This window comes from Perca fluviatilis, chromosome 15 (assembly GCF_010015445.1).
Source record: "Perca fluviatilis chromosome 15, GENO_Pfluv_1.0, whole genome shotgun sequence".
Taxonomy (NCBI): Eukaryota; Metazoa; Chordata; class Actinopteri; order Perciformes; family Percidae; genus Perca; species Perca fluviatilis.
Genome location: NC_053126.1, coordinates 16,099,049 through 16,118,750, shown reverse-complemented (window position 1 = coordinate 16,118,750; position 19,702 = coordinate 16,099,049). Strand labels below are relative to the sequence as shown.

The 19,702-nt window shown below is 40.9% G+C and overlaps 5 protein-coding genes across 8 annotated transcripts; 2 read left to right on the top strand and 3 right to left on the bottom strand.

The window, feature by feature from the left end:
- Positions 1–223: 223 nt before the first annotated feature.
- Positions 224–7,334, bottom strand: colgalt1a (collagen beta(1-O)galactosyltransferase 1a). Its single transcript, XM_039824881.1, has 12 exons — positions 6,934–7,334; positions 4,418–4,528; positions 4,212–4,329; positions 3,525–3,659; positions 3,228–3,432; positions 3,000–3,119; positions 2,743–2,819; positions 2,507–2,613; positions 2,273–2,405; positions 2,063–2,190; positions 1,756–1,962; positions 224–1,637 (listed from the first exon to the last, which is right to left on the bottom strand). The coding sequence occupies exons 1-12, from the start codon at positions 7,152–7,154 to the stop codon at positions 1,370–1,372; spliced, it is 1,830 nt and encodes a 609-aa protein (XP_039680815.1). The 5' UTR covers positions 7,155–7,334; the 3' UTR covers positions 224–1,369.
- A 65-nt stretch (positions 7,335–7,399) lies between these two features.
- pgls (6-phosphogluconolactonase) lies at positions 7,400–14,686 on the bottom strand. 4 transcript variants are annotated; one of them, XM_039824918.1, is made up of 7 exons: positions 14,433–14,686; positions 13,903–13,954; positions 9,794–10,084; positions 9,596–9,703; positions 9,385–9,486; positions 8,476–8,616; positions 7,400–8,052 (listed from the first exon to the last, which is right to left on the bottom strand). In XM_039824918.1, exons 3-7 carry the CDS (start codon positions 10,055–10,057, stop codon positions 7,906–7,908), a joined length of 762 nt encoding a protein of 253 aa, XP_039680852.1. In that variant the 5' UTR covers positions 10,058–10,084; positions 13,903–13,954; positions 14,433–14,686; the 3' UTR covers positions 7,400–7,905. The 4 variants fall into 4 exon arrangements, with proteins under 4 accessions (XP_039680852.1, XP_039680851.1, XP_039680850.1 ...); XM_039824917.1 differs by lacking the exon at positions 13,903–13,954 and having other exon boundaries at positions 14,433–14,685; XM_039824916.1 differs by lacking the exons at positions 13,903–13,954; positions 14,433–14,686 and adding an exon at positions 10,461–10,680.
- On the top strand, positions 10,855–12,744 carry LOC120574526 (zinc finger protein 180-like). Its single transcript, XM_039824899.1, has 4 exons — positions 10,855–11,312; positions 11,453–11,537; positions 11,623–11,725; positions 11,982–12,744. Exons 1-4 carry the CDS (start codon positions 11,020–11,022, stop codon positions 12,668–12,670), a joined length of 1,170 nt encoding a protein of 389 aa, XP_039680833.1. The 5' UTR covers positions 10,855–11,019; the 3' UTR covers positions 12,671–12,744.
- On the top strand, positions 14,143–17,007 carry LOC120574529 (zinc finger protein 578-like). Its single transcript, XM_039824903.1, has 4 exons — positions 14,143–14,513; positions 14,736–14,869; positions 14,955–15,060; positions 15,145–17,007. The coding sequence occupies exons 1-4, from the start codon at positions 14,252–14,254 to the stop codon at positions 15,756–15,758; spliced, it is 1,116 nt and encodes a 371-aa protein (XP_039680837.1). The 5' UTR covers positions 14,143–14,251; the 3' UTR covers positions 15,759–17,007.
- Positions 17,008–19,693, bottom strand: LOC120574519 (zinc finger protein 239-like). The gene is made up of 4 exons (XM_039824888.1): positions 19,264–19,693; positions 19,046–19,164; positions 18,143–18,248; positions 17,008–18,042 (listed from the first exon to the last, which is right to left on the bottom strand). Exons 1-4 carry the CDS (start codon positions 19,541–19,543, stop codon positions 17,225–17,227), a joined length of 1,323 nt encoding a protein of 440 aa, XP_039680822.1. The 5' UTR covers positions 19,544–19,693; the 3' UTR covers positions 17,008–17,224.
- Positions 19,694–19,702: the final 9 nt, after the last annotated feature.

Below are 19,702 nucleotides of genomic sequence, written 5' to 3'. Positions count from 1 at the left end.
ACCAAGATAAAACAAGTGAGAGCAAACTCAGTGCTACGTGCTTGTATGACATATACATGCAATAAATGGCTCACCGTCGTTTTGGGAGATCCAAATGCAGTTCACAAGTGCACATGAGGTGTAAATGAGGTCTCAATTAGTGGTCACACATAACTTGTAACTATAAGGTAATTGGTTATAACAGCATAATAATATCCAATATTACACTAATCACAAATTCAACTTTTCTTTTTAAATAAAACATTTTATTTATTGTCGGCAGTGGCACAATGCATAACAAATACTATTGTGCTCCCATTAATACTCAAATCAAATTCCTGGGAGATTTAGTGTAGCCATATGGGGCAAAATCATGACAGGATAAATACTCTGTAAAATGTAAGATCATACAAACTGTATGCTCTCTTTTGCAGGGGCCTTTTATCAGGTCTTGCTCACCCAAAATGTTCAAATTCAGATATAACTGAAAATAATTAAGAGGTGGAGACTAATGTGTATTTGGATGCGGTTGGGTAGGTTCTTTTATAGGGAACTTTAAGGGCATTTATAACCATGCTACTCCCAAACCACAAGTTTGAGGCGTTAACAGCAGTTTGTCTCGTCTATAACCACGTCAACAGTGGGTTGAAACAATCCCAAAGTGATTGGGACACAGGAATAATGAACAGCATTTTATTATATACTGTGAATCTATGATTCTGACTTGACTGCAACAGTTGCTTGTGTGTTTTGTTGCTTTGGTAAAACTCTGCTGCAAAGTGTTGGCTAATGATTATTCAAAACATAGCAATATGAAGTTTAAAAAAGACAAAATACTAAAGATCAAAGCAAAAGACATGCAGATGTTTCTCCTCTTGGACAAGTACATTTCGAATGATAACTATGACTATGACTATAACTATGATAAAATAGTTGATTTAAGAATGAATGTCTGCGAAAGTCTTGATTTTTGCTCAGTGACGTACAGTGTGGTAACAGCTCAATTCATTTGTAGTTTTGAGAAATTTATAAAAAAAAACATTTCAGTGTAATCTCAAATTAGGACAATGTTAACTGCCTGATGACTGAAATGCAACAGTCCAGTTGCATTCTTTGCTAATATACAGGTTTGTTTCTGTATGACAGACAGAAGTTGGGTACTGCAAATGCCATTCCAAATGGCAAGTCTAGTGCCTTTATAAAATTAAATCTACAAACAAACAATGTGACAGAAAACACACCTGATCCCTTATTAACTTGTCACACATAGATAAATTAAAATCTTTCTACAACTTTGATGTCACATCCCTGCTATGATGCAAAATCTTAAGTATAAGAGACGAAACATAGGTGGTTTGTAAAATTTTGCAAGGCTCTCATTCAGTTCTTCTCATAGCTCGTCCCTTGCTGTGCTGTCCAAAGGCGACTGGAGCACATCTGAGTTCTGAGCCTCGGTGCTGATCTCAGCCTGCTCCCCAGTTTTTCCTGAGCGTGCTCTGTCCCAGTCTGTACGGACCTTGTCATTGTCCCACACTGTGGAGGTCTCAGTGTCGCTGATGTAGCCTTTGTCGCCTGTGTAGTGTGTTGGATACACTAGAAGAGGCTCAGCTGAAAATGCCTTCAGGTCCCTGGTTTCAAACTGTTCCATATAATCAGACCTGTGGAGGAGAAGATAATGTCAAAAAAAGGAAAAAGGGACAAACTGCTGAGCAGAAGTGTATGTTGTGTGTGTGTGTGTGTGTGTGTGTGTACTTGTACTGGGTAGGGTACACTTACACAGGGTGTTTATTGTACATGATGGGAAGAAACTCGTCCACTGGCAAAATCCTCTTTAGTGGTTCTGCTTTCAAAAGCTTCTCTGCACCTTGTAATGATATCATATAGCCTAGTGTCCAATATGAATAGTCTGCTTCCACTATGTTGTGTATATTAGGCACTGCTTTCTCTGGGTGATCCACTTGCATTCTCTTCCGACCAATATAACTGGGAGAAAGAAATAGAAAAGGAGGATTGAGAAGCAATTGCAAACTCAGCAGAATCAAGGAAGGAAACATCAAAGATTGTAAAGCAAGCGCAAACTCACATGAGATCCCAGTCCAGTCCTTCATCCTTCACCTCCCTCATTAAGTTCATCAAGCGCCGTTTGAAGAAGATCTCGAAGCGCAGGTCATCTTCAATCACCAGGGAGGTGTCCAGGCGTCGCTCCACAATCTAAAGCCAGACACAGATTTATCAATCACTCACCCATCTGTCTAGTTCACAAACTTTCACATGCTTGGCTTGTGGGGTTCACCTCTTTCCAGACGTTATAGTGGGAAAGGAAGCATCCCAGCTCTCCCTTCGTCAGCGGGCGACCATGATAGGGGTCACTGTATCCAGGGAGCATGTGGATGCCCATAGCTTGAACTTCACTGATATTCATCGCCCTGATATAGAGAAGAACAAATGTGACAAAATGGTAAGGAAAAACATGTGATAACTAAGTACTACATAAGTGTAAAGTAATCATTAAATAGAGTGAACTTACTTTCCATCTACAGCTGCAATGACCTTACAAGCAATCTCCTGCTTGTATAACGTCCTCAACATACGTTCTCGGCGGTCAGTTCGCCTCTGCAGGTTTATCATGAACACCTGCACATGGGCAACAGTGGAGCCAGTCAATGTAATTACAGATTTCTAACAAAAGAGGGAGGCATTCAGCACAGAAGTGGATAGAGGGCCATTTTTGCAGACTCCATCTTCACATCACTCGATACTCACCTCATCAAAGCCCAGTTTGTCAGGTTGTTTTCTAGGAACAGGTATGTATTTGGAAGGCATCACTGGGGGATTTCGCACTACACAGTGAGAGGGAAGATGGATGCAGAAATGGTATAAAATATATAATAAGAAGAAACCCATGCTGATAGTGATCATTAGATAAAGCAGCAGGAAGTAGAATACAGACGTCAAGCTCATGGAAAAAAAGGGAATTAGATGCAAAAGTACAGCCCTTAGTCTCAATGCAAGCTACTCACCATTAGCCTCCAGCAGGGAGTGCACAAAACTGTCAACTTCGTCTTGCAGGGTATTGTGGGATCGCAGAGGCACAGGAAAGTAACCATAGGTCTCTTTATTACATACAAACATTTGAACATCTGTAGAGAGCAGAGAATGAAAACGTTTTCTCAATATCAAGTCATACCCATTTAGGTTGAAAAGGTAAACGACAAATGTGTAGATTTAAGCATTGAATTGTAAAATACCTGCCATCCGAGCAGAGAAAGCAAACACAATGATGTCATCAAAAGCCCAGCTGTATTCTGGGTGTGGTGGGTGAAAGGCCAGCTGTCTGGACGCCTCTTTCCTGAGGTCTATCAGGAAGGTGGAGTGGACCATGGGAACTGCAAAACAGCCCTTGCGCACCTGCTTTCTCATGGGTATGTAGGCAGGAGTGCGCTTATAGTAACCCTGAAGAAGCCGAGAGGATTTAAGGAGCATTCATTAAATCAAACAAACACTTGCCGTACACAAGCATGTACACCCAATCATCAACAAAGTACCTGGGAGGTCATTCCACACCAGAAGTTTGAATACGCTGCACGGGATTCAAGCATTGGAGCTATGACGGTCTTGTTTTCTCTCATGAGCTTCCACAACACATCGGGATTGGTGAGGAGGTTATCACAGTCCACCAACTACACATGGAGAAGGAGATAAAATGTAAAATATGTTTGTGAATTGTCAAAGAAGTCAATCGACTCAGGAATCTTCAAAATATATACTTACAGGTCACAAGGGTAAATGGGGCACTAACAAACCCGAAAAGGTTAAGAGTTTCCAAAAAATTGTAGCACAAAATTATTGCAATTCGGGATGTACTTTGCTTTAAATTATACCCCATTGAAGCTCGACTATGTGGGCTGGGCTAGGGACTACAAATAGAAATGTGCTTCATTTTAAAATACAGCTCATGTTGAGTCAAGATTTGTGTCAGTGTAAAGGATCCAGATGAACCAGACCAGATCAACTTTAACCACAGGAGACAGAAAAATATAAGCGGGTACATTTTTGACACCCTTCCCGGTGCTTAAATTACCACTGTGCTGGTGCTTTGGACTTGACTCTGTACTTATGCTTCTGCTGCTATTATTGAACAATAAAGATCTGGGTAAAAGCATTGGCTCAATGTTTAAAATGGAAAGTTGTTCAGTGTTATTGTGCTCACGTTTGTGCCTTTGTTGACCTACCATAAAGTAGTCCGCCCACATCTCACGAGCTGACTCCAGTGCTACTTGCCGAAGCTTCATAACATGCTCATAACGGAGGTCTGTCCATTGCTTCGGACCATCTTCACTCGGATAACGTCTACAGGAGACATTTGGATACTAAATCAAACTGATTCGATCGGCTCTGTGAGCAACACAAAATATCACCACTCTAGTAAATAACCAACCTGGGTTCCTCTTTTGGCCTCCACTCCACATAATGGTAAAGGCTCTTCATCTTGACAAGCCAGTCACGCAAAATGGCTGTGGTGTTGTCCTCGTTATGATCAGTTGCTACCCTGTCATTAAACACCAAATGTAAATGATTAGAATTAACTTTATTGTCTATTCAACATCAGATGGGTTAAACATGATCTACAACTGAGTGAAAAACAGTAACATTGGTTGAATGTTGCACTAATAACTGACTGGATCCAAGCTGAGACAAGAGTTGAAAGACGATACCATGACTCAAATAACAATAGCCCAGTGTTCACTTTTAGTAAGCACATTGTCTGCCGCTGTGGGAACTGACACAGATGTTAATGATACCATCGCCACCGTGGCCGGGTTAGCTCTGTTGGTAGAGCAGGCGCACGTATATAGAGGTCTACTCCTCGACGCAGCGTCCGTGGGTTCGACTCCGACCTGTGGCCCTTTGCTGCATGTCATTCTCATGACTCTCTCCCCTTTAATGTCTTAATTTTAAAATGAATCTGTCCTGTTAAAGTACAGGCCTAAAAATGCCCCCAAAAATAATGTTAAAAAAAATTATACCATCGCCACAAAAAAAACACTGTACACCTAGATGATATACTAGTTGATTATTTATGGTAGCACATCACAATTTAAGAAATAAGGAATCAAGGAAATAAAATAAGGAAAACTATTTAAATAAACATATCCACAGCATTCCTTCTCTTTAGACATGGGTTGTATTGTAGGCTAACAGGCTTGGCTGCAAAAAGAACATCTGTACTACAGCCGAGTTTGTCTCTTGCTGGGAGGGACGACAGCCAGGCTGGGTTCTCTTGACAAGATTTCACATGGATCCGTGAGAACACAGCAGCTGGTTGCTAAACCATTTTATCCCTCACTCCTGCTGTCCATCCTTCCAAATTCTCAAAGTTTGAATTACAGTGACTCTTCCGCCTCATGTCCATCTCAAATAAATATTTATTAAAAGCATAGTTTTGAATGATGGTGTATCGTTGCTCTCTTAGAGTAGAAATGCAGGGCTAAATGCAGACACCCAAGACTTAAATTAAACTTTAGCCTAGGCATGCTTACATACAAGCAGCTGCTAAAAGCTTACAGCATGTAGTGTTTACAACATCTCGCAATGGTTTGCATTTTACAGATGTAGCTTAAAAGCCCCTAAATAAAGGGGGGAAATAAACTTCAAGTTAGTGAGTGAAGAGCATATACCTCTCTGAGCCCTCCAGACAGTCATGCAAACTGCTAATAGCTACAAGGGTATAAGCATAGGTGGGCTGTTGGAACATGTAGTTTAGTTATTATATGAGAAACCTCCCTTTCACCTCCCTCAACTTTGCCTGAGCATGGTAGACAGATGTTTAAATGGTCTATAACATCTATTTGCACTTGCACCAAAATAATTGCTTTAGAATGTTACTGTGTTAGCCCTGGAAAATGGAAGAGAGAAATACATTTAGTGAGACAAAATAGGGCATCATACAACTAGGTTTTAGTCTCCATAACCATGTAGCATGTAGAGTATATCGAAGGTTGTCCTGTCCCTGCACAAAGCTAAATAGGCTAAATTGTACCATGTCATGCTTTTATTACATGAATTACACAAAATGCCCTTAAGAGGGCTAAAACAGAATGCAGTAAAGCTAATGGTTACTATTTAGTTAGTGCTGGAAGAGAAGTTATTAATTTTCACTTCCCCTATAGCCAACAAAACTCTACACCACTGGTATTTCCCTAGGGCTAAAGCTTTACAAGATGGAGATCTGTGGGCTATAAAATGGATCTGCCCCTGACATGATCATGGGTGGGAATCAATCCCTCCACTGAATACAGCCTACATTACACACAGGCCTAACTGGTTGTCAGGAGGTGATATGAACTAATGGAGATGAAGAACAAAGGTAGCCTCGAGTTAAATGTGTTTCTATTGGTGGACAGTGCAGACACAACAATAAGTCACTTTGTTAGGATTTGTGTTAAATCATACAGCTCCCCTCGTGGCCAAATCAGTTCCTTCCCCTCCCCTCCACGTATACAGATCAATGCATGCATGGCCCCTCTGATGAGCAGTGACCAGATGTGCTCACCTCTGTCTAACAGTGGCTACCTAACGTTGCTTTAAATGTCCATTCGTGGTATGAAGACGGCGATAGTTCTTCTTTGTTTTCCGGCTTGTTGAGATTTGTTGGACGTTTTAACCCGCAACACAACTTGGCTAACATTGATATCATTAACGTTAATAAGTTACCCCATCATTTTCTGCGGGCCCACCCCCATTTTTACTCAGAAGAACTCCCCTAAACTCAGCTGAACAATCAGCAATGCACCGTTTTTTTTATGCAAATAGTAACTTTAAGGAAGGGACCTTAGGAAATAAATACAACTTTTTAACCTTAGCTAAAAACATGGACGTTATACTTTTACTATTAACGTTAGCTGCTTAACGTTCCTAGCTTGCGAGAAAACGAACATCCTAGTATCAACTTACCACAAAGCCATACGCTCCTTGGGATAGTTGAGGCGCTCGATAGTACCGAGGAAATACGGCAGAGAGTGCTCGGAGTTTCTGCAGATGAGGGCGACGAGGATCCGGGGAGCGAGGAGCGAAGACTCGGGGCTCCAGCGCTCCTCCGCAAAATATCCCCGCGCAGGAGTACAGGAGAGCAGCAAGAGAAGCAGGGCGGCGGGGAGGCAGGCGAGCCCGTGCATTGCGACAACAAATTAAGAAGAAAAAAACAAATCCAGGTAACGTTAGGTGATAGTTGTGGCTCGTAGTGAGACACTACAGGTTAGATGCCTCTTTGCTGCGTGCAGCCATCACAGGACAGCTAAATCTGTGCAGTAGCTCCTGACTGACTGCAAAGTTGAGCTTTAAAAGGGATGGTGGGATGTGCAACGATCTTAAAGGGGATGGACAAGTGAGCAAGACTTGTGCATTAAACACAAAAGGCAAATGTTTTATAAATATTTTATTTATCTAAATTGCTAATGAAATGAAGTGTTACAGATGGTTGTAAGATGCACTCAAGTTCCAAATGAGGGTTCATTTTCAGCGTCAGAGGTAACTTTATTGGATATTTTACAAAGGGTGGGAAGGCAACTCAGAGCTGAGAATCAGAACAAATATAGCTTCTTCTTTTTTTTTCTTTACAGTGCATCAATATAATAACTTTGTCATATAAGTGGACTGTTTTGTGTTTTATGAACATCCAATTTCCTTAACTTCACAAGAGAAAATCTAAATTTAAAAAGGTCCCCTCCAGACATATTCTCACTCACTCACACACACACACACAAATTTAACAGTTTCTTTGTTCATCTCCATTTCCTCTCTTACAAGCTCACCTACGTAAACCATTTTCATGTGAAAGTAGGAATGTTTTGCACTATTTTTCAGTTTTTTCATTCAGGTTTTCACACCAGTCTTGACCTTAAGCCTTCTTTTGGCAGATGGAAAGCTCTAGAGTTTGGCCCCGGAGCCTAGCCGTTCTACCTGGATAGTTAAGGAGGCAGCTGCAGGGTCATCAACAAGCCAGAACAGCTCTCCGTTAGTCGGGACAACACGGGCCGCTGGAAACGCTGGACCCTCTCTACCCTCTAGCACTTCCTGCAAGAAACACAACATTGTTACATAACTCAGTATGAACCATACTTCTGCTAGGCCAGTGGGTCATAAAACCGCTGATCAGCTTATTGTTTTTAGTCATCTGTAATACAGGCATACATTTGTGCTAAAGTTCATGTTTCTTTCACTTTTTTAAAGTTTATTTTTATTCCTGACATGGTTCTCAGCTAGGCACTTCCTATCTATAACTGTAACTGTTGAGTCATATAATTGGACCTGCAGAGTCTATCTCAGTGATTTAGTGCATGGTTTTTGCATTACTCATTTTATTCTCTATCTAATAACAAATGTTTTTTTTTGTCTAAACATGCCCTTGTCTGAAATGATTTATTGTGCCATGGAAACAGGACACTTAGGATTATGAATATGAAATGTGTTCAATGAAAGACTATATAGAAAATATACCTTTAAAACGGGTGCTTTGCTTCCGCCTGTTGATACAAAAGCCACACAGCGTGCAGAGTTCACCACTGGAAAGGTCATAGTTACACGCTGTGGCGGTGGTTTGGGAGAGTCGCTGATGGGGGCCACAATCTTCTTGGTTTCCTGAATACGGGGTTCACCAAAACCTTATCATCATTATGTGAACTGTATAGCCATAAAAGTGGCAACGTGAGAACCACAACCCAAGACTATACTGCAAGTCTGCAACTGTCAAATATACGATAGAACATGAGGAAGATTGCCACACAGAGGTGTAGCAAGGGATGATAGTGCAAACCACAAATTTCAAGTTGTGCTTGAAACTAAACCTATCAATGATCCATACACGGTCACGGGAGTGTTGTGAAAAATGCAGGCAAAACACACATTGTTCTTCTAGACTAACAAAACAGGGACCACATCAAAGAGTAAAATGCCTCCAGACCTTACTTAGCATGGCTGCCAGAACTAAATTAAATAATGTGTTTCATATGCCTACTGTATATTTCTACAACTGAGAGGTAGGATTTACAGTAAAATATGCAGAATGGCCAGAGCCTTGCAATTTAATGACCAGTGTCAAATGTATAGACATTCCTAAAATAGAGTAGCACTGTCCAACATGATTTTGCATGTGGATTTATGTTTTTAGATTTATAATGACCGTACAAAACATATGAAACTTGTGTTTTTAATGAAATATAATAAATGTATTCCAAACAAAGCTTTGACGCATAATTGGTTTAATCAACTGAATCCTCTTAAGATGTGTATGGTGAAAAATCAGAGAAGGGGTGTCTTTCTGCACTCAAGACAAGACTGTGACAGACAGACATACAGACATAACAAATTCTGCCTGTTCTGACAGTTTCACTAAAGTATTGCCCTCACCTCCAGGAGAGGGTGGTCTGGGAAGAGGGAACAGGTGTGTCCATCAGGTCCCATACCCAGCAGTAACAGGTCAAACACTGGGACGTCACCATCTGGGAAGGCCTGTGTATTTGAAAGTAGCAAAACAAAACGGTAAACATTATGCAAAATATTAAAATCTAAAAGAACATGCATGGGTGACACAGTCACAGAACAGTAAAGATGCCTTCACCTCCTTCAATTTGCGGGTATAATCCTCAGCACACTCGTTGACTGCCAGAGAGGAGTCAATGGTTAAGATCCCACTGTCAGGGATGTTGACCTTGGAGAACAACTGACCCTGGACGGAAACAAAGGCTTACAGTTGACCCCAATGTAATAGAATACCATACGTTAATGTAACCAGGACACATGCAAACAAAACAGATACCTTGTACAGCCCGTAGGTGCTCTCAGGATCATCGAAGGAAACCAGTCGCTCGTCACAGAAAGCAACCACCCACTTGCTGCAGTCCAGGTCTGGCAGGGCGGGCAGCTCTTTGCTGAGCATGGACACAAGACTTCCTCCAGAGAGCCCCAGGGTGAACCGGCCATGAGACATGATGGCCTTCTCAGCCCGAGATGTCACCAGTTGGGCCAGCACCGGTCCAAGCTCCGCTGAGGAGGGGAAGACCACAACTCTTCTGCCAGCCATGAGAGAGTTTTCTGAATAAAGTTGTTCCTGGGTAGTAAAGTAAGAGAGAGGGGGGAAGAAAACAGGTTTTAGCAATATAAGGAAGTCAATTACAACACCGTTTTGCAAGTCATCATGATGTGTCTGTAAAAATCATCCACATGAACTGTTTGTATAATAAAGCCCTACTTAAATATTTTGGTTAGCTTGCTACTGTTTACTTAACGTTAGGGTAGGACTGTGCAAAGAGAGGACTAGAGCCAAAACCAGTTAATGAGCTAAGCAAACAAATCTTGATTTTGCATGATATTGCACTAGCCAGTATCGGAAATATGCAGGATAAGCGATTCTCATTTCTTAAACAAACCTGACATTTAAGCTCTTAAACTACAGCTTCCCCCCGCCCCAAAAAAAATGTCCTTACTTTTGTGGGAATCTCAACAGCAGATTTTCATGAGGAGGAATTTCAGTCGGCAAATGTAATTCGACGCGCTATACTTCCTAAAAACGTTTTCTCACCAGCCAATCACATTCTGTGTTTAGACCGCAATGCATTCTGGTCAGTGGAGTCCCCAACTAAGTAGTCTTGCATAAGACTGTAACACTCATAGACAGTCTATGGTAACATTATGATACAAACTCATCTCATCAACCGAGTTAAAAACAACAGGCGATTATCAAAACATTATCAAAATTTGGGTGGATTTATGTATGAAAGTCAATGAAGAAGCGATGACAATATTACAGCTCGTGTAGTTTTGTGTACGGCTCGGCTGCTGTGCCTCCTCCCAGCCGGTAGATGGAAATACTGTATCCGTTTCAAGCACTTGAGTTTTGAGACACTCGCCTATCTTGCTGTGGACATGCACACAGCCATTCTTGTGTATTACGTTTGAACTATTTTACAGTGAACATTAAGAGCTGCTTGACAGCAACAACTCGTCCGTGTGCATATCCGCGCCCAGCAGATATCTATCCGAACCATGTCGACAGTCTTCTCTTTCCAGACACAGCTCGTCTCCATCATGGACGCGTTATCCAAAACAGCTGTAATGGAAATAAGCAAACTGGTCGACATCGAGTCTAAGATGCTAAAAATTGAGATAACTCGAGGGCGGAACGAAATAGCCTCGCTCACAGAGAAACTGCAGCTGATGGAGAAATTGCTTTATCTTGCACAGGGGGGCAGGCAGGACGCAGCCGCATGCTCAGTGCTGAGGGACGGTTCAGAGGAGGGAATATTGGAGTCTGGCAGAACAAGACCTGCCATAAAAAGGTAGGCTTGTTGATTCCTGTGTTTGGCCTGTAGGTAGATTTAGTGTTTGTTGTGCTTGCACCATGAATTCATCTCCATTCAATCATGACTCTTTGCTGTTACACCCTGCCTGGTGTATTTAATTGAAGTTTGTATCCTAGTGAAAGTCTGTGGGAAAGCACAAGTTCCTCCAATGAGATGAGCAAGTGGCATCATCTTCAAACGGAAGAGCATGCCATAACTGAAGTAAGTCCTGCACTGATCATATTATGTCACTATATTGTACCGTGTCCTTAATTTGTAACAATGCAATGCACTGTTCTCTCACTAGCTCCCAAACCCACTGAAAGAGCAGCCTGAACTGATAGTGGTAAAAGAAGAGCCGACAGAGGTGGACAGCAGAGACCGTGAACAAGATAGGACAAGTGAAAACAGTGAGTATCAAATACATGTTTGGTTTCACGGCAATTGTGTCAAACACAGTACAAATTCTGCCTCAGGAAAATACCTTTTTGTATCATAAAATAGACCTTGAGCGACAAAACTTGGATTTAGGAAATTTGCTCATCATGATATGTGGTTTTAGAAATAATGTTCTTAAAGTGTCGAATTCATCTTGTGACCGTCATCGGGGCAATTAGGGTCAATAATATTCAACATTTTAACAAGTTCATATAATGCTGTCAACAGGAAGGAAAACATTCACAGACAACGGGAAGAGCCCAGAAGTGATGCAGTGTCTCAAACCCGTTCCAGAACGTCAGCAGCCTCTGTTTAATGACAGCTTTGTGACAATGAGCACCCAGCCGTCTCTCGCTGGACCAGGGAGGAAGGAAACACAGTGGAATCCACAGCTTACACCTGCACACACAAACCTAGTGGCTGGGAAAAGCATGGCTCAAAATGTTGCCTCCCAAAGCTTAAGTGTGCTCAGGAATATGAAGCTCCACAACTTGAGGAACTCCGCTGCAAAGAGGTTTGGCTGCTTGCAGTGCGGCAAGAGCTTCAGATGCTTTAGCCAGCTCGAAATACACCAGAGAAGTCACACAGGAGAGAAACCGTTTAGGTGCACACTGTGTGGAAAGAGATATGCACAAAAAGGTCATCTCTACACACACCAGCGCACACACACTGGGGAGAAGCCCTACCGATGTCCTATTTGTGGAAAGGGCTTCATTCAGAAATGCACTCTCGATATGCATCAGCGTACACACACCGGAGAAAAACCCTTTGTTTGTATCAAATGTGGCAAGGGCTTTACCAAGAACTGTAATCTGAAAAAACATCTCACAGTACATCTAGATCCTAGTTTGAACATGTATGGTAGTGAATCTAGTGTACCAACATTTAGTGGGACTTTCATAAATGGAACCACTTAAAACAGCCAGTCAAATGTAACTTCTACTGTTTGATTGAAATAGTTTGTGCATAATAAATCCAAATACAAATTTGAGTGTGTCAGCTTGTTTTACTGTTCAAATGGGATGAACATGTGCACTATATGTTATCTGCTACCCTTCTAAGTTTCAACCAATCCCCTTGATATTGTGTTGCAGTATAAATACTACACACATATATTACAGTATAAAAACAACTGATGAATGAACTAATCACTCTTGTTTTATTGATAGTTGGCAATGCCTAAAAAGAAAATAACAGCCCAAGTTGCAGTAATCTAGAGGCTAGAATAAATATAATGGATGTTTAGAACATATATATGGGATATGTCTTTAGATTGGCCCTACTTGACTTGGGTCTTGTTAGTGGTACATCAACATTTGAAACTTGGGACCTGCAAAATAAAATGGTTTGTTCCCAGACACCTCTGATTACTGAGACCATGTTGTGACATTGATTGATTGATTTCTGGATCAAGACGATAAAATAGTAATCCAAAGAATAACATGCTAAAGTAAAATACTTTTCTTATTTCTGTAAAAACTATCCATCAATAAATATTCACCTTGTTCCATAAAAGTTGCTTGACCTGTGTTTTAAAAATACCTCGTGATGATAGGAGTTTTGTAGCAGTAGGCAAACTATTCAATGCCATGATACCAGTGTAAAAGAAATTTTTAATTGCATTATTAGCTCTAGGAACTATGCAGGAGCGGATGCTGGCCCTAGTATTATGACTATGCTGCATATGGACCATGGTTACATTAGAGCATAAATATTTGGGGGCATGACCATTAACAATGTTAAACATATGTTTCAGCTTAAGTTGTTACTCTTAGATGCACGGGATATATGCTATGGTTGGTCACTACTTTCATATATTTATTTAAATGAAAGAAATATTCAGCAGAAGTTCTAGTATTCCATCGTGTCTTATAACTATCAGCCGAAATGAATCGGTGTTGCAGTTTCTCACTGCTACCACTAGAAGGCAGTGAAGCCCTGATTTTAAATGATGTCTAGTAGAAGAAGACTGGTCTACATTATGTGTTTGTTAATACCATTGACATATGGTTAATACATCAATGCGCCGTAGACTGTAAAAAATAAGAACCATGCTAATAATGACTTGTACATATTGATATTAACATCAGTACTATTGATAGTAATTGTGTGTTACCAAAGTAGACTGTATATGTCTATGGTTACCAACAAATTGAATGTGCTTTTGCAGTCCCTCCCTTCATTTTCGTTTCATTGCAGAGCTGTGTAAACAAAGGGTAAAATAAATGTATCATGTATTATTAAACTTTTTTTTTATATTCCTAACATGACTTAAAATATCTATATAATTCCCACTAAAGTAAAAAAACGTTTTTAATCTTTCTGGGTAAAAAAAAAAAACTTGCTGCTTTCGGTGGTCCTCGTAATCGTTAGTACGCGAGCATTCAGTTTTCCCACAATCCCTTGCTGCCCACCTATAACACATAATTGATTTAGGAGCAACGCTGTTTCGTTGGGAATCTTGCCAAAATTTCGAAATATTAAGCTCCCCTGACGAAATGATGTGCGACACCACAAACCGAAGTTTTCGGGCGCAGTTAGCCGGCGTCCTGGACAAGCTAACGAAGGCGGCTTTGGTTGAAATAGGCAACCTCGCTGACGAATGCTCTTCCGTCCTTCACACCGAGATATCCCTGCACAAAACGGAGAATGAGGCGCTGAAGAAGAGATGTTACTTACTGGAGGTCCAGCTGAGAGCAGCGAGGGAGGCACAGACCTATCCTGCACACGCCAACAGTGTCAGCCGCCGACACTCTGCAGGTCAGTATGGTCCGTAATCTGGTTTGTAGGTTGCCATTATAGCGCGGAGTAATCTGTATTTGTGTCATAGCATGCTAACGGTAGTTAGCTTTGTTGTAGACCACAGCCACCTCAACTCAGATCTTCACATCATTATAAACACGAACTCATGCTGTTGTAAGTTGTATTTGATCTTGATTACATCTATAGGAGGACACATTTCACATCTGCTTCTTCTTCCAGATCGGCAGCAGCCAGCTATCGACGGAGTTTTTGGAAAGGACTGGTGCATGGATCTGTGGAGAGAAGAAAAACTCCCCTCTCAAAGAAAAGAGACCGTGGAGCCGGCTGCTACTATGACAAGCATGGGGATACAGGTCAGTGAATCATCGACCAGCTGGTGTTGTTGTTTTCAATGCAATCTGACTGAATAATCGTTGTGTTTACATGTCTTGTTGACAGGCGATAGACTTAATGGAGAGAGAACCTGATCTCATCTTTGTCAAGGAGGAGACATATGATGACCATCCAATTGGCCAGCAGATGAGGCTCACAGATAACAGAAAAAGTAAGTTTGGATTAAAAAGAAACAAAATAAAGTCATTATAATTTCAATAGTTTGTGATTTAACTGCCGTATTCTCATTTGACAGTTGTTGGGATTTTTGAGGAGGACAGCATGCTTCATAGATCTGTTGATGAGCTGCAGCTTCACTCAGGGGAATTAAACAACTTCCCCATGACAGCTGACAGTCAAACACAACAACGCATACAGCCAACAATTATGGACAAGTTGATAGATGATGCAACAATGTGCACTTTGGTTGACAACACGAATCCTCCTTCAGCCACCGCCGAATACTCCGACTTCACGAACAATATCCACATGAATCCAACCAAAGAACTCACTATTCAGCCAAAACCTGTGAAGCCAACAAACCGGTTTGAGTGCTTATTCTGTGGGAAAATATTCAACTATCTAAGCAGTTTAAAAGTCCACATCAGGCGACACTCCGGTGAGAAGCCGTTCAGCTGCTCAGTTTGCGGGAAGCGGTTTGCTCAGAAAACGTACCTGAAACTGCACCAGCGTGTGCACTCGGGTGAGAAGCCTTACAGCTGTCCAGACTGTGGAAAAAGTTTTTCCCAGAAAAGCTCTCTGAACATACATCTTCGAACACACACCGGTGAAAAGCCTTATAGCTGTGTGGACTGTGGGAAATGTTATGCATACAAGTATGGTTTAAATCACCACCAGTGTTTCAATTGACTGATCAAACCATGTGGTTATTGGTAAGAAGTCTAACTCTGGTCAGAACTGCTTCTACTAAAGTGCTCTCTGTATTGCTCAATATGTCTATACAAAAGTCAAATGTGGATGGAAAATGTAGATATGAAATACTCCCATCTATATCAAAAAAAGGCTTATTGTATAGCCTGTTGATGGTGCTGTGTTTGATGTGTTTTTAGCTTTATGGCTAAGAGAAGTGTGGCAGCAGCCAGACAAGGTTACAGAGAATATCTGTCTGACTCTAGAAAGTGCACCATTTGAGTTGGTGGGATTCAGTTAATTTCATTGCTTAGGGGGTTCATTGTTGAATTTGTGTCATGGATGACATATTTGCGGCTTACATTTACCGTGAGGTGCTCACCCAATCAATGACAAAAAAATACTTCACTTTTATCCATTGCATGTCGTCATACATTTGGGGTACCATTATACATACCTCATTATCATGTTTCATGCCACAAACGGCCTGTGTCAAATAATGCCAAAATACTTACTTTGGACAAGTGCTCCATTGCTTGCACACATGTAGCATAAATCTTCAAAACTACCTCTTCACAACAATGTCGAAGTAAAACAACTCCCTCTGTTTGCTTCGTTGCCCAAGTCTCAGCGTTGCTTTATATTTAGCATATGTCATGCCTCATTTCTTGGTATTTAAGTGATAGAAAGTGGGTAGTTCTATCTCTTTGAAAAACACAGTTGTTTTGAAATGTTAATGTGTGTTGGTTACATAATATTGAAATGACTTCCAGAAAGGGTTCTGGTTTAAATGGTGTTACTGTTTTAAATAAATGTATTTGTATGACTGCATCATAACTGTAGAAAGACAGAATGTGTTCTCAATGTAGTAAAGCCAAATGTCATAGCTTTTTTCTTCTGTGATGCATTTCTGCTCTAGAAATCATATATATTTTATTCTGTACTGTGTCATCACACCTAAACAGAGCAATTATCTGTACTAAGCATCAATTTTGCCTGTAATGATTCCCCTGAACAGACCACACTGACCGAATGAGAGAATAATCCCTGCCCAAGAAAGAAATCTTGTGCTGTCGATTTCTTTCTGCATGACCCTTACAGAGCCCCATCGGATGTGCATTGTTCATGTATGTAAAGACTCCACTGATGAAAATGAATTAGGACAACTTTGTTTAGATTAGACAAAATATATAATTCACTCTTTCTTCCTTCTTTAAAAGGAGTTTTATCAAATAAAAGTTTAATTAAATGAACATTCATGTGTTTTATTGTTAAGGACAGAGACAACTAAAACACTGACGTGTTTTCACTTAAGCACCACAGTACAGACTACAAGACATCACAAACATGACATTAACTGCCCTAACACTAATGTGAGAAGTAGTACACAAATTCTTTCTCTTCTTGCCCAACAATCAGGCCCTGACAGGTTTTAAGCCTTTAAAATGTCTCCTAGCTATCAAACCTTAATGATTTATGTGTGTCGTTAAATGATGGCTGAGGTTGATCTTTTGCGTGAATGTCTTCCCACATTTAACACAGCAGAACGGTCTCTCTCCAGTATGGATACGAAGGTGACATTTCAGATTGCCTTTCTGGGTGAACCCTTTACCACAAAAGCTGCACCTGTAAGGTTTCTCTCCCGTGTGGACAACATAATGAATCCTCAGAGCTGATGGGTTTGCAAAGGTCTTCCCGCACAGCTCGCATGATCTACTGACTCTCTGAGAGGCAAGTAGAGGCACGCAGGTGTGCAACTTGTTGAACTTGTTCCTGTGAGGGAAATGCTGCTTACAAATGTTGCAAAAGTTGGACTTGTGGGACTTCATGTGCAGTGTTAGAGTGCCCTTGTGGAAGAATGTCCTGCCACATATTTGACATGTGAATTTGTCTGGATCTCTGGCGGTTTCTACATTAAATATATAACAGTCATCATGTGAATCTTTATCCAGATCAGTGCTGTTTTCAGAGTTCTTTGCAGGTGATGTGTGCTGTTTGTTGTGGCTGGGCCCATCTGCAGCATTCATTGTTGGCTCTTGCTGACTTCCTTCAACAAATTGTAAATCCTCATCATAATTATCATTATCATCCTCTTCAATTGGAATGATATGAGTGCTGAAGGCCTCCTCTGTGTCATTGATGGATATCAACTGTATGGTCGGTTCTTCAATACCACCTGCACACACAACCTGTTCTCCATCCTGATCAAATGACAGGCTGCAAGTGCTTGCTGAGTAACTGACTGAAAGTTGCTCTGGTTCCTCAGCTATGCTTTCTTCATGTTCTGTTACATAAAAATACAAAGTCAAACACTCAAAAAGCATCTAAAGCTGCTAAATCTGCATTGTGTATTCCATCGTGCCAACACTCCTTCACTCTCTTACCTTCTGTACTAAGTGTTTCCTGCAGGCAGCTGTTGGCAGTGTCTTCCACATAATCCTCCTGTTTGATCTCAGTTACAGTAATTTGGTTGGACAGCATCGTCACAGACTGCAAATTAGAATATACAAATATATAACCTAAATTACATGGTTCGGACATTTATCAGGGCATCTCTACACTCCCGCTTTTCAATGTTCATCAGCAGAGTTTTAGACTGCAATATTAAGAACATAGAGATATATACAGTATATATATATATATATATATATATATAACACTATAGTATTATTGTACACTTTATATCACCTTATAATAAAGTGTACAATAATACTATAATAGGTATAATACAGTACATATCACTTAAGTAATGCTTAACTAATGATGATTTAATGTATGAATTATTACAGGATGTATCATGCATTCCTGTTGCTCACCATTAACAAATGATCAAGTCACTATGACTTTCACTATGACTTTATGTAATTAGTTCACACCATAGACTGTATACAGAGGTTCACACTTGATAGATCATCAGTTAAGGAAAGTTGATTCACAATTATTTTATACATTCATTGGTATGCAACCAAAATAACTTGATTTCTCTAACATAATACTTTATTTCAGGACCAGTGGAGTGTAGCACAGTAGAAAAAAGATGCACTAAACCCACAAATTAATGCATGTAGAAAGTAACTTTGACTTTACATTAACTAATGATCTATTAAGTGTGAACTAATCACATAAAGTCATAGTGACCTGATAGATGAATTCATGATACATCCTGTATTAATAATGCATTAAATCACGAGTCACGCGATAGTTAAGCATTACTTAATCATATGATTTATGGACTTATTTATAAATTCGTACCAAACATTTGATAGCTCTATAAATCTTCCTCTTACTTCCTCAGATGACTGTGGTGACTCTCTCTCCACACTGTATGGGTCTCTGTCTTTCCAGAGATTCACACACCAATCTTTTCCAAAGATCCCCTCTATGGTGGGCGACCCGTACCCGGACACTGAGAAAACGTGAAACAATTAAAGTAGAACAGGGAAACACGTCAGTCAACACAGAAACAATGCAGATGATTTCTATTCAAATCATCTGAGCGGTTTACCATGAGCGTCCCCCCCGTCTCCGTGGCAGACGGTTTGTACACCTACGCTGCGATAACTTTTACACAACCTGGGAGAGTCGCTTCTCACAATCGTCGCTTCGCACTCCAGACTGTTTACTTTCTCTGCCAGCGCGGAATTAGCAACCAGGAGCTGAGACAAGCCTAGCCGGAGCTTAGCCGAGTCTTCGTCCACCAGCTTGCAGACTTGACTAAGGGCAGACCTGGCCATCGTCTCCATGATGGCGGAGAGCTGTGTGTAAAAAGAGAGGCGGCTCGCCATCGCTGATGCTGGCTGTAACAACAACCCTCTTCACCAGCTAGAGAGACAAAGTATGAGTAGGCTGCAATCCAACAAGCGACACTGTATTGAATGCATTAGCTAGCTGCACACGTAGCTAATGAAGCTAATTTGAGCTAACGCTACTCGCAAAGCGGGACC

Excerpts from the sequence above, each read along its gene's own strand:
- colgalt1a (XM_039824881.1), bottom strand. The coding sequence starts at position 7,154 with ATGCACGGGCTCGCCTGCCTCCCCGCCGCCCTGCTTCTCTTGCTGCTC. Across the intron at positions 2,820-2,999 it reads CTCCCTGCTGGAGGCTAATG|TGCGAAATCCCCCAGTGATG; the intron begins GTGAGTAGCTTG and ends CTCACTGTGTAG. Across the intron at positions 2,614-2,742 it reads ACAAACTGGGCTTTGATGAG|GTGTTCATGATAAACCTGCA; the intron begins GTGAGTATCGAG and ends GCCCATGTGCAG.
- LOC120574519 (XM_039824888.1), bottom strand. The coding sequence starts at position 19,543 with ATGGCGAGCCGCCTCTCTTTTTACACACAGCTCTCCGCCATCATGGAG. Across the intron at positions 19,165-19,263 it reads AGACGGGGGGGACGCTCATG|TGTCCGGGTACGGGTCGCCC; the intron begins GTAAACCGCTCA and ends ACGTTTTCTCAG. Across the intron at positions 18,249-19,045 it reads CACCACAGTCATCTGAGGAA|TCTGTGACGATGCTGTCCAA; the intron begins GTAAGAGGAAGA and ends TCTAATTTGCAG.
- pgls (XM_039824918.1), bottom strand. The coding sequence starts at position 10,057 with ATGGCTGGCAGAAGAGTTGTGGTCTTCCCCTCCTCAGCGGAGCTTGGA. Across the intron at positions 9,487-9,595 it reads ATACCCGCAAATTGAAGGAG|GCCTTCCCAGATGGTGACGT; the intron begins GTGAAGGCATCT and ends TCAAATACACAG. Across the intron at positions 8,617-9,384 it reads CAGACCACCCTCTCCTGGAG|GAAACCAAGAAGATTGTGGC; the intron begins GTGAGGGCAATA and ends CCCCGTATTCAG.
- LOC120574529 (XM_039824903.1), top strand. The coding sequence starts at position 14,252 with ATGATGTGCGACACCACAAACCGAAGTTTTCGGGCGCAGTTAGCCGGC. Across the intron at positions 14,870-14,954 it reads TGACAAGCATGGGGATACAG|GCGATAGACTTAATGGAGAG; the intron begins GTCAGTGAATCA and ends TCTTGTTGACAG. Across the intron at positions 15,061-15,144 it reads GCTCACAGATAACAGAAAAA|TTGTTGGGATTTTTGAGGAG; the intron begins GTAAGTTTGGAT and ends CTCATTTGACAG.
- LOC120574526 (XM_039824899.1), top strand. The coding sequence starts at position 11,020 with ATGTCGACAGTCTTCTCTTTCCAGACACAGCTCGTCTCCATCATGGAC. Across the intron at positions 11,313-11,452 it reads ACAAGACCTGCCATAAAAAG|TGAAAGTCTGTGGGAAAGCA; the intron begins GTAGGCTTGTTG and ends TTTGTATCCTAG. Across the intron at positions 11,726-11,981 it reads AGATAGGACAAGTGAAAACA|GAAGGAAAACATTCACAGAC; the intron begins GTGAGTATCAAA and ends TGCTGTCAACAG.